The sequence below is a fragment of the Poromitra crassiceps genome, assembly GCF_964638095.1.
Source record: "Poromitra crassiceps genome assembly, chromosome: 17".
Classification (NCBI taxonomy): Eukaryota; Metazoa; Chordata; class Actinopteri; order Beryciformes; family Melamphaidae; genus Poromitra; species Poromitra crassiceps.
In genome coordinates, this window is record NC_139635.1 from 14,761,089 (window position 1) to 14,777,469 (window position 16,381).

A 16,381-nucleotide genomic window follows, 5' to 3' on the forward strand; every position below is an offset into this window, starting at 1 on the left:
GAAGAACCACCCATATTCACGTAAAGCATCATGACATCTAGGAATAAGGTGGATAGAATGATTGCATTTATTGAAGTTGTGTAGGCTATCTGGTGCAGGTTTTGCGGTTTGTGAGAGTTTGGTTTCTATGGTAAATCTCACAATAGCCACTGAAATTACGCTGAAATGAAACTGCCTTGGCATATGGTGTGTAGGGCCCCTTAGTCAGGATATGAAAATGCACCTGCTGGTATCTTAATTATTGATTTTCCTCAAAATTCTTTGTGAACCCCCAACCTTAAATTTCAAACTTCGTCTATGACCGTGGAGGGAAAAAATGGCTGATCTCTATTGATTATACTACTACTACTACTACTACAAATTATAATGATCTGTAGTTCACTTTTTACCACGTACGGAATGCACGTAGTCGCCAGAAAGTCAGTGAGGATCATGGGATCGTGGGATCAGTCATAGTATGCAAAGGACGCTTTTCACTCTTGGGGACGCTCGGTGAGTTTCACTCTCGTTTCCCAAAGGGCGGGGTGTGTTTCAATACGCCTGACCCCGCCCACTTGGGACGCAGCAATGAGCCACACATTACAAACAAACGTCAACTTCTGAGTTTAATGTCGATGCAAAGGACTCGGGATGCTCTGGCTGTGTGGAATTCCTTTCTTGATGAATTAGCGGACGTTACTGTGGTATGTTTTGTCTTGTTTCGATGCGGCCACTGTATGGTTCCCTCCTTGTGCAAGAGGGACAGCAATCTTTGCAAATATCGAGTTCTGAAATGCGTGTTTCAACATTCCGACCCAGTGATCCTTTGTATCGACATTAAAAGAAGACATTCATTTATTTTTGTAAGTTTTGGTTAGGTCTTTTACAACGATTTTAACATACACGGTATGGCTGGCCACTTCAAGCACCATCCACCCAGCCCGCCAGCCAAGTTGCAACTAAGCAGATCCGTGTCAAAAGCTGTAACACTGAAATGTCACTATGGAGCTACAAAATACATCATTTTTGGACACCCGACCCAGCGAAAACCACATGGGATAGTTTAATGTCCCGATTATGAAGCAACCCAATCGCCACAATCAAATGTAAAAAAAAAAAGAATACCACACACACACACACACACACACACACACACACACACACACACACACACACACACACACACACACTGCATGTATTATAGGCTACTTTCATATTGGGGCGATGTATCCTTGGCTTTATCTCACCCTGTTGTATCTTTGCTTTCGTCATGACACTATACAAGAAAGAAGTAACACAAATTACATGGAATAACAATTGCCACCACTTTGCATCACTCCATCCGTGGCTGTACCCCATCGAGCCACAACCCAGGATGCCTGCCCCCACGGTTGCCACACGCCACACGTGGTCTGGGGCCGAATTTGCCCTTGTTTCTTTAAACAGCGTTACAAAGTGTCAGGAACAAAACAACATAATAAAGGAAGGACTTCTAGTGATGGCTCCATTAAAGGAGGTATATGTGTAATGCTTGTATTTACATCCTGTAAATAGCTTATTCTCTGACAGGCAGCAGCTCATATCCTTCTTATAATATAGAGACAATGATACATTTAATGATGTATTTACCTTGGTGCAGCTGTCTCAGTCTGTTCTGTTTCCTGTCAGTCACATTGTAGATTGCAGCTCCTGTTCCCCCGCTGCTCAGTTTGTAATCCATATGATGTTATTCCATACGGACGGCCATAAAATTCAAATGCATCATCCATAATCTCGAAATCAGATAAATATCAGCAGTATTTACCACGCATGCTAGGCTAGATATCGGCTACAGACGCTGCAAGTCCCTTTGGGTCGTGTCAAAGCACATCCGGGGGACGTGCAAGGTCTGTAGCCGATATGTAGCCTAGCATGCTAAACACTACTGATATCTGTTTTCCAGAATATAGACGATTCATTTGAATTTAACTGTAACTTGTCCCAATTTCCCCCCGGGGATCATTAAAGTCTTTCTGATTTTGATTCTGATTCTGAATTTGATGGCTGCCTGTATTTATTTGAGCCCGTCCAGAATAACGTCACATGGATTACAAACTAGGAGTGGGGGGAACAGGAGCTGTTATCTCTAATGTGACAGACCAGCCAGGGTGAACCAAGGTAAATACATTGTTAATTTTCTCATTGTCTCTATTAGGATATGAGCTGTTGCGTGTGAGAAAATAAGCTATTTACAGGACATAAATACAAGCATTACACATGCCCCATATTCCTAGTTTTCAGGTCGCAGTTCAAAACATCTTTTCAGGGCATATATATCAACCCGAACTTATGAGGGTGATTTAAAAATCATATTTAAAGCTGGAAATAAGGTCCAGGTTGTAAAAAAAAACATATTTTTCCTTTAAAGCCCCAATCAGTCACTTTTTCACCTTAATATAACAGCTTGTTAGTCATTGAATATGGTCCAGTGTATTCTAAGAGGGAGAATGTCGCCTCTATTGGTCCCTAGCTCACCGCCCTCCAAAGGCCTCTCCTGGCTCTAAGCATTTTTGTGCAAGCTTCCCGGAGGCAGCTGCCTGGAGGCAGTGTGGCATACTGCACATGCACTGTGTACAGCGCTGTGTTCAGTAAAACAAGGAAGTAACTTACATTTCACATAACTATGGATTATTATTACACGTGGTGAGTACCCAATGTCACAACATGTACATAGAGCTTTCTGGCGCTGTGTTTTGTTGACTTTGAACGGCGATATCGATTGCCGATACTATTGCACCCAGAGGGCGCTGTTTCTCCAATAGCAAAACTTGCTGAATGGGGCTTTAAGGTCCATGCAGTGGAACAGAAACAATACAAATCTGCCATAAAAGATGCATAATTCATATGAATAAATGCCTGTTTGGATATTCTATTACTGACTGATACAGTAGAACACAATGGTGATTCAAACTATACTATATCCAGTCCATGAAACTGTTTCCATTGTTTTTCCTCTGCTGCACAGGGAGTGATGCATTTTACGTTTGTTTAGAATAAACAAGAGCTAGGCAGTTAGTGTAGCATGAGCAGAGAACAGACAGAGAGAAGAGAAACTCAAACTAGCAAACAGAAAATACAAGCTCCGCCCACAATGTTTGATTGACAGGTGAGTGAAGCTATAGCAACAAATATGAAGATTTTTAGCTGCAACCAGCAGCTTTATTCACCTTATGTAGAAGAGACTGTCTGGCCTGAGAGGCTAACAGGAAGTGTAAACACAATCGGAAGTTCTGATTGTCTTCACACTTCCTGTGACTCATAAACCTAGTCTGACTTATATGTGAGTCAAAGTTTGACCAGGTGAGTCAGACGAGTTTGAGCAGGTAAAACAGCCGGCGTTTTGAACAGGAAGTCGTGACACAATGGGTCAAGTGGGCGGGGCTACATAAGGTGAATAGGTCGCTCTGTCGGTCCACAAAAAGTTCACCACCTTTGGCGACCACATGTTTCCACCCTAGAGGGCTGACATTTGGGTCAAGTGTGTGTGTGTGTGTTCTTGCCAATTGGCTGAAAGGGGGTGGTGGGGGGGGGGGGGGGGGCAGAGTAGGGTGGCAGAGGCAGAGTAGGGTGGGCTGCCCCTGCCATCCTGCATTTCACATATGTGGTCACAGCTACTGCAAATCTGCACTTGTTTACTTGAATAACTCCTGTCTACTTAAGCTTACACACCTCAGCAGTGGCTCCAGTATCAACCCAAAGTCCAGCATAGAGAGGTTGAGTGAACGTGGTCTGGACTCTGTGGAGGAGAGTCATGGTGTCAGAGACGCTGTAGAAGGACAGAATACCTGCACTCTGATCCAGGTACACTCCTACTCTGGACGACCGAGGGCCTTGGATGGGAGTGTTGATAATGTTATGTCTGAATTGATAACTATTGTTGTAATAATATAATGCCCAACACTTTTCATTGTTACCAAATCCACATTCACTTGCGGTTCCTCTTCTGCTAATATCCTTATATGAGACTGCTACCGAAACTCGACCGCCGCTGCGCTCCACCTCCCAGTAACAACGTCCACTCAGAGCTTCTACACTCAGGACCTGGAAATTGTTAATGAATCTGTCTTTGTGACTATAATATAACTGTTCTTCTGGCAGACGTGTTGCTTTTCTGTTCCCCTCAGATAATAACAGCTTTGGGTTTACTGTGTTTGGATCCAGTGTGATTTGATGTGAAAGTTCGAAGAATTCAGCTCTGGTTTTGGGCTCTCTGGGTTGTGACAGTAAAACATCCGCGTCGGTAACTGTCTGTGAGATCTTAGGCCATTCCTCGGTAAGGATGTCCTGTAGTTTATCGCTGACCACTGACACAGCCTCAGTCACATCCTCAAAGTAGCGCAGAGGACGGACGGTGCTGGGTAAGTCTGTATACTCACTGAGACGTATCAGCAAGAGGAAATTGAGTAGAAAATGGGTGTGATCCTCTGTGTGTGAGAGCCGTTCCAGCTCAGTGTCTTTCCTCCTCAGATCAGCATTCTCCTGTTTCAGCTTAAACTGAAGTTCTTCGGCCCGACTCGCTTCCACTTTCTGCTGGGATCTGATCTGCTCCTTCACATCAGAGCCTCTTTTCTCAATGAGACGGAGCAGCTCGGTGAAGACCTTCTCACTGTCCTCCACTGCTTTGTCGGCAGAGAGATTGATAGCCTCCACCTCCTCTTGAAGCACCTTCATATCTCTCTCCTGGTTCTCGATTCTTTGCTGGATGTTTTGCCGACAAACCCCGAGCTCCTTCTGCCTCTCAGCCCGTTCTGCTGCAGCTGAGACAATGTCGTGGCCTCTATGTTCATCCATGGAGCAGAGATAACAGATACACTGCTGATCAGTACGGCAGAAAACCTTCATCACCTCGTCATGGAGAGAGCAGACGTCATCCTGAAGCTTCATGGTGGCTTCGACCAGTATGTGTTTCTGTAATGGAGGTGCATCATAGTGAGGCTGGAGGTGCTGCTCACAGTAATGGGCCAGACACATCAGACAGGACTTGAGGGCTTTCAGCTTTCTCTCAGTGCAGACATCACAGGCCACATCTCCAGGTCCAGCATAGCAGTGCTCAGGAATAGGAGGAGGAGGAGGGGGAGGAGGAGGAGGAGGAGGGGGACCAGCTTCTATCGTCTTGATTCCGGTCTTCTTCAGATCCTCCACCAACTCTGCTAATATCATACTTTTCACCAGGACAGGCCTCGGTGTGAAGGTCTGTCTGCACTGAGGGCAGATGTAGAATTCCCTTTCCTCCTCTTCATCCCAGCAGCTTTTAATACAGCTCATGCAGTAGCTGTGCCCACAGGGAATAGTCACCGGATCCTTCAGTAGATCCACACAGATCGAACAGCAGAGTTTTGCGTCCAATTGAATTCCCCGCTGCTCCATTTCCATTTTCACTGACCGCGTTTCATCCAGCTGAATCCCTTCCTGCTCCGTGTCACTTTTCACGGAGCGTTTCTCGTCCGGCTGAGTTTCTTGCTGCGCCATTTCACTTTTCACTGAGCGTTTCTCGTCCGGCTGAGTTTCTTGCTGCGCCATTTCACTTTTCACTGATCGTGTCTCGTCCAACTGAGTTTCTTGCTGCGCCATTTCCATTTTCGATGACTGTGTCTCACCCATCTGTATTCCTTGCTGTGACATTTCCCTCCTCAGTAACAGTGTCAGATAGTTACCTGCCGCGCAACTGCCGCAACAGCAAGTGGCTGGTATTGGTTTCACCTTGTGAGTCTCTGTGTGGGTATTGTTTTCACCGTGTGTGTGTGTGTGTGTGTGTGTGTGTGTGTGTGTGTGCATGTGCGTGTGCGTGTGTGTGTGTGTGTGTGTGTGTGTGTGTGTGTGTGTGTGTGTGTGTGGTCAAGCAAGGAGTCTGGAAGTAGGGGGGTATAGGCGTCGCAGCTGGTGTGATCCCATCGCAAGGTGGTCTCTAGTTTCACTGGCTGTTAAAACAAAATGTGCTCTGATACAAACCAAAAGTCTGTTCCTTGTCTTCATGTTTATTTGCTGATCTGCAGTGAATGGGCATGTCGGCTCTTGCCCTTCACATGTTATTTACACCCATCTTTAAACTGGCAGATCTGTGAAAGGGGAGGGAAAAGGAAGAAGAGGGAGGAGTTATCATGCTGTGTTGTATTCCAGAAAGAGGAGCGGTTTTAAAGAGGCAGTGGACATCCCATTTCTCTTAATTGCATATACATTTCCCTCACTTGCCTCTCACTGTGTGTTCACACCAACGTGCGGGGGGAAATCATTCACTTATGCCCTACTCACGTGTCTTTGAATGCGTGAATCCTTGTCTTTCGTACATGTGAGTACACAACCCACCAATATTTGCCTTGAGGGGCTGCATGTAAACATTACATATGTTTATTTTTGGCTCTAGCTCTGTGGCACTTTATGTTGCCTAATTAAAAGTTAATTTTTTAAGTCAACAAAAGTAACCATGCAGCACCTGATTTTCGTGATCTGAGGAGCCAGGCCAGCCATCTCAGCTACAGTAGTCTTCAATATGTACTAACGTTAGCGGCCGGACTCTGAGCTGCTCAGCTGCATGGGCAAAGTAACATTGTGATAGGCGGACTTTAGATTTAACACTTTTATTTTTGTGCTTAGGGCGTTTGCTGACTTTAGCAGACTCCATTTCTAAGCTTGTGTTAGCTAGTGTTGCTGTTCTTCTCCTCTGGTTTACTTGCTGGGCTGTGTTGTAGAAATGAGGCAGAAGCATGCAGAAACAGCCTGAGTCCTCCCAAGTCCTTCTCATAGAAATCATAGAAGGAGAGAGACATGGCTGGTCTCATTTTTTAAGTTACATTGTGGGGTGTTTACTCATTGGGGGGAAGGGGGGGGGGGGGTGCTACATGTTAATTGCTTCCTGATTCTTACACATATAGGACCTTAACTAATATTAGAAATCAAGTCAAAGCCCAGTCAAAGTTTATTCATATAGCACATTTACACACATATGTTTATCAAATTTAAATGAGCTGTCAAAAAACACACCAAAGATTCTTAATAGATGAATGATTGTAAGAGGCTAAATGGTGAAGAGTTACACAGCCATCCAAAAGGTCGGGTCGCCCAAACATACGTTTTCTCACTCTTATTTTCATTAAGGTTGAGAAAGTTTAACTCCATCCAATATACCAAATAAAGTGCAGAAACAAAGTAAAGTCAGATTCCGCTTCTCACTGTGAATGGATCCACAGGTTTGTCAGTTTGTTGATCCATGTTCTGCTGCTGATGGAGAGACACACAATCTGTTCTGTAATGTATGGGATTTCAAATGTAGCGAATTAAAATACTTGAGTGAAAATTGACCAATCAGTGTTGGGCTCGTTACTTTAAAAAAAGTAATATATTCCCCATTAATGTTTTCAAAATTCATATTATTACTTTACTTAATGGCTTTGTACTGTACTCTGTTTTGTTTTTAATCTATCATGTATTGTTTTTTGTTTTTTTATGTGCAATAAACTAAAACTAAAACTAAACTAAACTTATTACTCCATGTCAACAGTAATTCGTTACACTACTCGTTATATGACTTTTCCGTTACACCCCACAGAATTGGTAATTGCGTCCTTTCTCATCAAAATGCAGACTTTGCATGTGCGTATACGTGTGAATAGGTCTAATCACTTCACTGGAGCAATCATGGAATGGAATCAACCATAGTAAGGATGTAATGAATGTTTTTATCTTGGGGTAATGCTAATATTATTACTGCAATTGTAGTAGTAATTCGTTACACTAGTCGTTACTGGGAAAAGTAATATTATTACAGTAACGCGTAACCCAACACTGGTACCAATTAAAGTAAAAGTAAAGTAAAATTACTGACTTTAAAATATTCAAAAAAGTACAAGGTAAAGGTAAAGTACCACTGATTGTCACACACCTGAGTGTGTGAAATTTGTTCTCCGCATTTGACCCATCCCCTGGAGGAGCGGTGAGCAGCAGCAGTGCCGCGCTCGGGAATCATATGGTGATCTAACCCCCCAATTCCAACCCTTTGATGCTGAGTGCCAAGCACGGAGGCAAATGCGTCCCATTTGTATAGTCTTTGGTATGACTCGGCCGGGGATCGAACTCACAACCCACAACCTCCCAGTCTCAGGGCGGACACTCAAACCACAAGGCCACTGAGCTGGTACACCCTATCAATACACCCTATCAAAAATAATAATATTAATAATAATAATTGATTTGATTTATATAGGGCGTTTCTAGATACCCAAAACGCTTCACATCAGGGGAGGAAGGGGCTAACTCGACTCATCCACCACCATGAATGGACTCGCCTTACGATTTACAGGGGAGATGGCAGAGCCTCCTTGGCTGCCGACGCCACTGGCTTTCTCAGCAGTCCAGCTCTACAGAGTTTCTCCAGCACTTCACAGTCTCCACTCCCCCCACCTCACAGTCTCCACTCCCCCCACCTCACAGTCTCCACTCCCTGCACCTCACAGTCTCCACCCCCCCCACCTCAGTCTCCACTCCCCGCACCTCACAGTCTCCACTCCCCGCACCTCACAGTCTCCACCCCCCCCAGTCTCCACTCCCCGCACCTCACAGTCTCCACTCCCCCCACCTCACAGTCTCCACTCCCCCCACCTCACAGTCTCCACCCCCCCCACCTCAGTCTCCACTCCCCGCACCTCACAGTCTCCACTCCCCGCACCTCACAGTCTCCACCCCCCCCAGTCTCCACTCCCCGCACCTCACAGTCTCCACTCCCCCCACCTCACAGTCTCCACTCCCCCCACCTCACAGTCTCCACTCCCCCCACCTCAGTCTCCACTCCCCCCACCTCACAGTCTCCACTCCCCGCACCTCACAGTCTCCACCCCCCCCCCAGTCTCCACTCCCCGCACCTCACAGTCTCCACTCCCCCCACCTCACAGTCTCCACTCCCCCCACCTCACAGTCTCCACTCCCCCCACCTCAGTCTCCACTCCCCGCACCTCACAGCCTCCACTCCCCCCACCTCACAGTCTCCACTCCCCGCACCTCACAGCCTCCACTCCCCCCACCTCACAGTCTCCACTCCCCCCACCTCACAGTCTCCACTCCCCCCACCTCACAGTCTCCACTCCCCGCACCTCACAGTCTCCACTCCCCGCACCTCACAGTCTCCACCCCCCCCAGTCTCCACTCCCCGCACCTCACAGTCTCCACTCCCCCCACCTCACAGTCTCCACTCCCCCCACCTGCTCGGCCTCTGCTCTGCCTCCTGATCACTCTCCGGACCTGCTCCGCCCTTTGGTCCTGCATCCAGATCTGTTCTGCTCCCAGCCTGAGGCCGTCCGCCTGAGGTTTCCTGCTCTACCCCTGTCCAGCCCCATGCCACTTGCCTCCAAATCCCTCCTCCACCCACCCTGCTCAGTGTTCTGATCAGCTGAGTGGGACGTTAGGCACCATCCCTTGTCTGTTTCCTTGTGCTTCCCTTCCCCCGTTCCCTGTGCCAGCAGTTAACTTGAGTAAAACATTGCCAGATGCCAGTCAAATCGTCAAACGATTAACCCTGTGTTCTCTGAATAAGTGAGGTAAAGAGAAAACATCCAGAAGGAAAACATGATGGAAAGCTTGGTGAGCACACTGCTGTCTGCCTAGTAGTTCCCGTTCTCCGTCGGTCCCTCTCTCACTGCCTGTCTGTCCATCTCGCTCGCTTTCTCTGCCTCTCTCTCTCCCTCGTCCCCCCCCCCCTCTCCCTCGTCCCCCCCCCCCCCCCTCCCGTTCTCCGTCTGTCTGTCTCTCACTCTCTCTGCCACGGTGAGACGAGACAGACGCGCTCCCTCTCTCTCACCCAAAATGCTTTCTCAATTTGAAGCTGAACTTGCCAATATACCCATTTTATTCCTCCTTCTCTGCTCACAGAGCTTTCTTTCTGCTTGCTATCAACGTTACTGCTTCCTGATTTCCAAAACTACGGCGCGGACCAAGGCTCAAACATCACAGAACGTGCATGCGTTAATCGCGCGTTAAAAAAATTTGTGGCGTTAATAGGAACGATAGTTAACGCGCGATTAACGCGTTAACGCTGACAGCCCTAATATATATATATATACATATATATATATATATATATATATATATATATATATATAATATATATATATATTTCAACCAATTTTTTTTTTACTGGTATACTCAGTTCAATGTGAAATATTTCTGATGGTGGCTTAACTAGCTCTACCATTTTGAATTTGATTCTTCATCACAATATTTTAAAGGACAGCTGGTCCATGACTACATAAAGTCTGTATGTAGTCCCCCCCCATTAGTGCTAATTTATATTTATCCTGGTTGCTGCTCCACCCTCTGCCGATCTGGGCAGAGCCGAAAACTGGCTCCATGCTTCCCCCGAGACATGGGCAGTTAGCCAGCCGCTTCTTTTCACCTGACAGGGGAAGCTTCACCGGTAGGACATAGCACGTGGGAGGATCACGCTATTCCAACCAGTTCCCCTCCCTCTGAACAGGCGCCCCTAACGACCAGAGGAGGCACCACACACATCAGCAACCAGGATATTGCATGTTTTGGTGAAGGGGTTCCTATATGAAGGAAACCCCCGGGAGGCATGGGGAGAACATGCAAACTCCACACAGAAAGGCCCTTTTGACGACCCCACCCGGGCGGTGGGCACTCGAGGACATGCAGACTGCGGACGGGCACGCATTCCTTCAGCGTTCACAGCATCCCAGGTGGGAATCGAACCCAGGACCTTCGAGCTGTGAGGCGACAGCGCTTACCACTGCTCCACCGTACCCTCCGCGATTCTCAAACTTGAGCTGCAAATGATCAAATGAATTCTTCCAACTTTTCCAGGCCTGCAGAAGAAACTCTGTTTAGTGAGCAGTGCACAAAGCCAGTCAGCTTGTAAAAAGCAACAGATGATGCAAAAGTTGACAGTTGCTCCATGACAAAACTGTTTCAGTGAAGAAAGTTGGAAAGATAAGAGATTCATTGGCAAATGTCATCCATCTATTTATGAATTGATATCAGACCATTCAAATAAAGATCGATTTGAACCGGGAAAATCTAACTTTTGTTTTAAACCCAGCTCTACAGTGAAGAAAGCTATTGGGTTTTAGGGGGGAATTGTCTCAGTTATATTGTAATATTAGTTTCACATTTTCTCTATGAGTTTTGATAGACTTCCTGGAATGAATACAGAATACTTAATACATTCTTGGAAAATACTTGTTTATTGATCTTTGCAAACATTCATTTTCATCACACCAAATCACTAAAACGTGGTAAAAGAGTCAACAAGACTCTGGTTCAATCTCTCCATCTACAGTACATATTCACTTCATCCACACAATCAGTCTGTTAAAGCAGCATGTCAGCACTGTGGAGGAAAACTATTAATTCTCTCCCTATCAATTTTCTATAATAATAATAATAATAATAATAATAATAATAATAATAATAATAATAAATAAAAAAGTGAGAAAAAAGAAAAGAAAGTTACAAAGTGTCGGACTCAAATCAACATTATCAACAATAATTGAGCTATGAAACTTCTAGTGCTGGCTCCATTAAGGCCCATGTATGCATGGAACAGAACCAGCAGAAAATATTAAAAACAACAATACAAATATGAAACAAAGATAAGAACTATACAGACCACAGTTTACATTTTCATATGATTTAGGCTACAACAGGCAATGAAAACACTTTATGAACTGGATAGGTTGAGTGTTATATCAGTGATAGAGAGTAGATAATTGTAGCCTAAATATAGCTGGTGTCTGGTAACTCGTTCCTGGGGGGAATCCTCTGCTCCAGACAGTATATGCATTTTACATCACTGGTTTGTTTAGAATGAACAAAAAAAGAACTGGCTAGGTATAGCATGAGAAAAGATAAGCTCCGCCCACACTGTTTGATTGACAGGGTGACTATTGCAGAGCAGAAAAACCACATGATGAGGCTGAGCAACATAGATGGAGATTTTGTATTGATGTATTTTATTTTTACTGCGTTACTTGCTGCTTTACTGTAATGTCTACCTAAGCTCACACAACTCAGCAGTGGCTCCAACACAAATCCAAAGTCCAGCATAGAGAGGCTGAGTGAACGTGGCCTGGACTCTGTGGAGGAGAGTCATGGTGTCAGAGACGCTGTAGAAGGACAGAATACCTGCACTGTGATCCAGGTACACTCCTACTCTGGAGGGGCGACGGCCTGAGATAGCGGTTTTGATATTGTTATGACTGAATTGGTAACCATTGTTGTAATAATATAATGCCCAACACTTGTCGTTGTTTCCAAATTGACATTCGCTCGAGATTCCTGTTCTGCCAATATTCTTATACGAGACTGCTATTGAAACTCCCATCCCGCTCCACTCCACCTCCCAGTAACAACGTCCAGTCAGACCCTCTCTACTCAGGACCTGATGCCTCTCAATGAATCTGTCTGGGTGAGGAGAATACAACTGTTTTTCTGTCATATATGTTGCTTTCCTGTTCCCGTCAGATAATGACAGCCATGTATTTAATGTGTTTGGATCCAGTGTGATCTGACGTGAATGGTGTAAGAAGTCAGCTCGGGTCTTGGGCTCTGGTTGTGATAGTAGAACATCCACGTCAGTCACTCGCCATGAGATCTTAGGCCATTCCTCTGTCAGAATGTCCTGTAGTTTATCTCTGGCCTCTGACACAGCCACAGTCACATCCTCAAAGTAACGCAGAGGACGGATGTTGCTGCTGGGTGAGTCTGCAGTCTCACTGAGACATGACAGCGAGTGGTAACTGTGGAGGAAGTGGATGTGATCCTCTGTGTGTGAGAGCTTCTCCAGCTCAGAGTCTTTCCTCCTCAGCTCAGAGATGTCCCGCATCAGCTTCTCCTGAAGTTCTTCAGCCCGACTCACTTCAGCTTTCTGCTGGCATCTGATCTGCTCCTTTACATCAGAGCTTCTTTTCTCAATGAGACGGACCAGCTCGATTAAGATCTTCTCACTGTCCTCCACTGCTTTGTCAGCAGAGAAATTGATAGCAACCACCTCCAGCTGAATCACCTTTGTGTCTTTCTCTCTGTCCTGGATTCTCTGCTGGATTTTTTGCCGACTCACCCCAAGCTCTTTCTGCCTCTCGGCCCTTTCTGCTATGGCTGAGACTGTGTCGTGGACAGGGGGACCAGCTTGGAGTCCTGTCTTCTTCAGTTCCTCCACCAACTCTGCTAACATGGTGTTTTTCACCAGGACAGGCCTCGGTGTGAAGGTCTGTCTGCACCGGGGGCAGCTGTGGATTTTCTTCTCATCCTCTTTATCCCAGCAGCTTTTAATGCAGCTCATGCAGTAGCTGTGCCCACAGGGAATAGTCACCGGATCCTTCAGTAGATCCGCACAGATCGAACAGCAGTTTGCTCCTTCCAGCTGAAATCCTTGCTGCGCCATTTCTCTTCTCAGTAACAGAGGCTGTGTGGGAGAGCAGGAAGAAGAGGGAGGAGTTATCAGGCTTTGCTATAATCCAGGAAGAGGAGCAGTCTTAAAGAGGCAGTGTGTGTTTACAATATGAAGAAGAATAGACAAATAGATTCAAGGGGCCTACATAAGCAACAGTTAATGTTAGGATGAATCATGCAACATTTTAAAATAAAGGTCCAAAACCTGCTAAATGGCTTGTGGAAAACTGAACAGTAAAACTATTTAGAATCTCCCTCCCTCCTTCCCTCTCTCCCTCCCTCCCTCCCTCCCTCTCCATCTCTCTCTCTCTCTCTCTCTCTCTCTCTCTCTCTCTCTCTCTCTGATTTCAATATGAAGGACTGAGGATGACTTTGTCTGCAAAGATCCAATGAATGTGAGGTTTCTGCATGCACCTGACCTTGCCTCTTTTCTACAGGGGAAAGACTCAACACGTTCTCACTCTGAACTCGTCTCAGAGCCACGCTTTGTCAAGCACCTTTAGCAACGTCCTTAACACTTTGGGGGGATTATCTCTTTTCATGGAACGCACTCCGCAGAACAGCACGCAGCTGTGGGTTCAGATGGAACGCACTCCGCAGAACAGCACGCAGCTGGGTTCAGATGGAACGCACTCCGCAGAACAGCACGCAGCTGTGGGTTCAGATGGAACGCACTCCGCAGAACAGCACGCAGCTGTGGGTTCAGATGGAACGCACTCCGCAGAACAGCACGCAGCTGTGGGTTCAGGCAAAGGTCAAGCACGCCCGCCAGGCTCGTTGTCCAGGATGATTTGGGAATTATGGTACAGTAGTCTCACAGTAGTATCACCCAGGGGACAGAGCTACCACCCGCGGGGGGGAATTATGTTTAGGCAGGGAGGTGGGGGGGAGGGGGGGGGGGGACTAGGTTTAGGCAGGGAGGTGGCGGGGGGGGGGGGGGGGGGACTAGGTTTAGGCATTGGGGAGGTGTGTTGAGGTTAGAGGGGATAGGGTCTCCAGGGGACCCACCAGTCTCCCATGGAGACCCTACCCCCATAACAAGGGTCGTGTGCCCTGGGCGGCACTACCGTATTTCCCAAGTTATACTGGAGCACGCACCCCAGGGCGTGCTTGACCTTTGCCTGAACCCACAGCTGCGTGCTGCTCCTCAGAGTGCATTCTATCAAATGAGATGGGCTTCCCAAAGCGTTTAAGGACATCGCTAAAGGCGCTTCCCGAAGCGGAGCTATGAGACACGTTCGGAGTGAGAATGCGCTGAAAGTCCCACCAAGGGAATTTGCCTTTGCCTAACCACATCCACAACCAACCTCAGTATGCCCCGAAAGGTCATTTAGCTTTTTCCCTTCCTACAGCGCCTCTACCAGTAAACCAGAAGAGAAGAAAATCACATAAGCACAAAACAAAAACAAAAAAATGTTTTATAGAGCCACCCATATCTGGCCAATCAGCAATGTGACAGAGGCTGGGGGGGATACAGGTGTCATTTCACCTTTTTCCTATCTCCTCTTAAGGGTCAGTGTAATTTCTGCTCCAATGCTGGCCGCTATTGTTCAGCATTGTCATGACAACAGTCTGGCCTCAGACCATCATCAACATGCCAGCACTGGTTAGACAGTTTCTATCATGTTTTACAGAGTCGGCCTGGGCCTTTGTTTCTGAATGCAGAACTCTCCACCGGCTGTTCACTTTGGTTCACGCAATATCATTCAGGAACCTCTACAAATATTTTCTAGTCATATGCATCAGTAAAAGAAATACTACACATAGACTATAAATAAGTAAACGTACAACCTTCAGTGGGATAAAAAAAATCTGAGACTGCTTATTTTTCTTCTCTGTAGGTACGGTTAGCTTTAACTGTTAGCCTTTATCCTTCAATTTGTCCTTCGTAGGCCTCTAGTCATCCAAAAAATTGGGTATTGCCACTTTAATTCGCATCTAACTTCCAAATCCACTTAAGTAAACAGACTATACTGTACAGATTTATGGACAAAGTGAAGCAATTACTGAGTGACGTCTGATAGATATAATTATCGGTCAATGTGAATTATTAGACATAGGCTAGGTCACCAAACTGTGGTTAAAGCTCATTGTGAATGATTTAGTTAGTTTGCAAATACATTAGTGATTTTTTGCTTAATATTTATATTATATTTAGTAGGATATTATATTTATCCTACTATAAGATGAATACAACTCTGTCTGCATTCATTCATCTCCCCAACAGGTTGGCCAATCAATTTGAAACTGCATGTGTGCATTGAGCATTTGGAATAGGCAGGGACTGACTCTATTTTTGCAATTTGACAAAGGTGTTTCAGATATTTTGCCCCCTCTGTATGTTTGTCTGCACGAAAAGTTAAAACACGATTGGATTTTCCCTGCTTGTTCAATGATCAATAGGAAGCAATGTGTACGGCATCATTCATCCTCTCTGAAAGGTCAGTGTTACACTGTGAATGGCAATCCTATTTTAAACCTGTTGAGAACACACAGTCACACACACACACACGCATGAACGCACACACACACACACACACACACACACACACACACAGAGAGACACAGACACAGTCACACACACACACGCATGGACGCACACACACACACGCACGCACCCGCACGCACCCACGCACACACACACACACACACACACACACACACACAAACACACACACACACACACACACACACGCACACACACGCACACACACGCACACACATTCATTATCATAACACAGCTAGATTTTACCCAATTATTTACCCACAGTAAATATTTACCCAGGGAAGGTTTTCTGAGCACAGATGCAGTAAAATACAGAAACACAAATACAGTTAATGTTCTGACCTGCATCCCATTTCAACCAATCTTGGGGGGTTGAGTGCTTTGAAAGTCACAGACCAATTTTTCTCAAATTGTGTTCTCAAATTCTCGCATTCCAGGGAATTACGTTAACGTCTGCGGGTCTTA

General features: G+C 45.9%; 2 protein-coding genes across 2 annotated transcripts; both read right to left on the minus strand.

Annotated features, from left to right (window-relative positions):
- Positions 1–3,669: 3,669 nt before the first annotated feature.
- Positions 3,670–5,595, minus strand: LOC310792219 (E3 ubiquitin/ISG15 ligase TRIM25-like; the record flags this gene model as incomplete). Its single annotated transcript, XM_083653947.1, has 2 exons — positions 3,670–3,804; positions 4,165–5,595. The coding sequence occupies 2 exons, from the start codon at positions 5,593–5,595 to the stop codon at positions 3,670–3,672; spliced, it is 1,566 nt and encodes a 521-aa protein (XP_083510073.1).
- A 5,689-nt stretch (positions 5,596–11,284) lies between these two features.
- Positions 11,285–13,402, minus strand: LOC310792220 (tripartite motif-containing protein 16-like protein; the record flags this gene model as incomplete). Its single annotated transcript, XM_083653948.1, has 1 exon — positions 11,285–13,402. The coding sequence occupies one exon, from the start codon at positions 13,400–13,402 to the stop codon at positions 12,011–12,013; it is 1,392 nt and encodes a 463-aa protein (XP_083510074.1). The 3' UTR covers positions 11,285–12,010.
- Between the last annotated feature and the right edge of the window lie 2,979 nt (positions 13,403–16,381).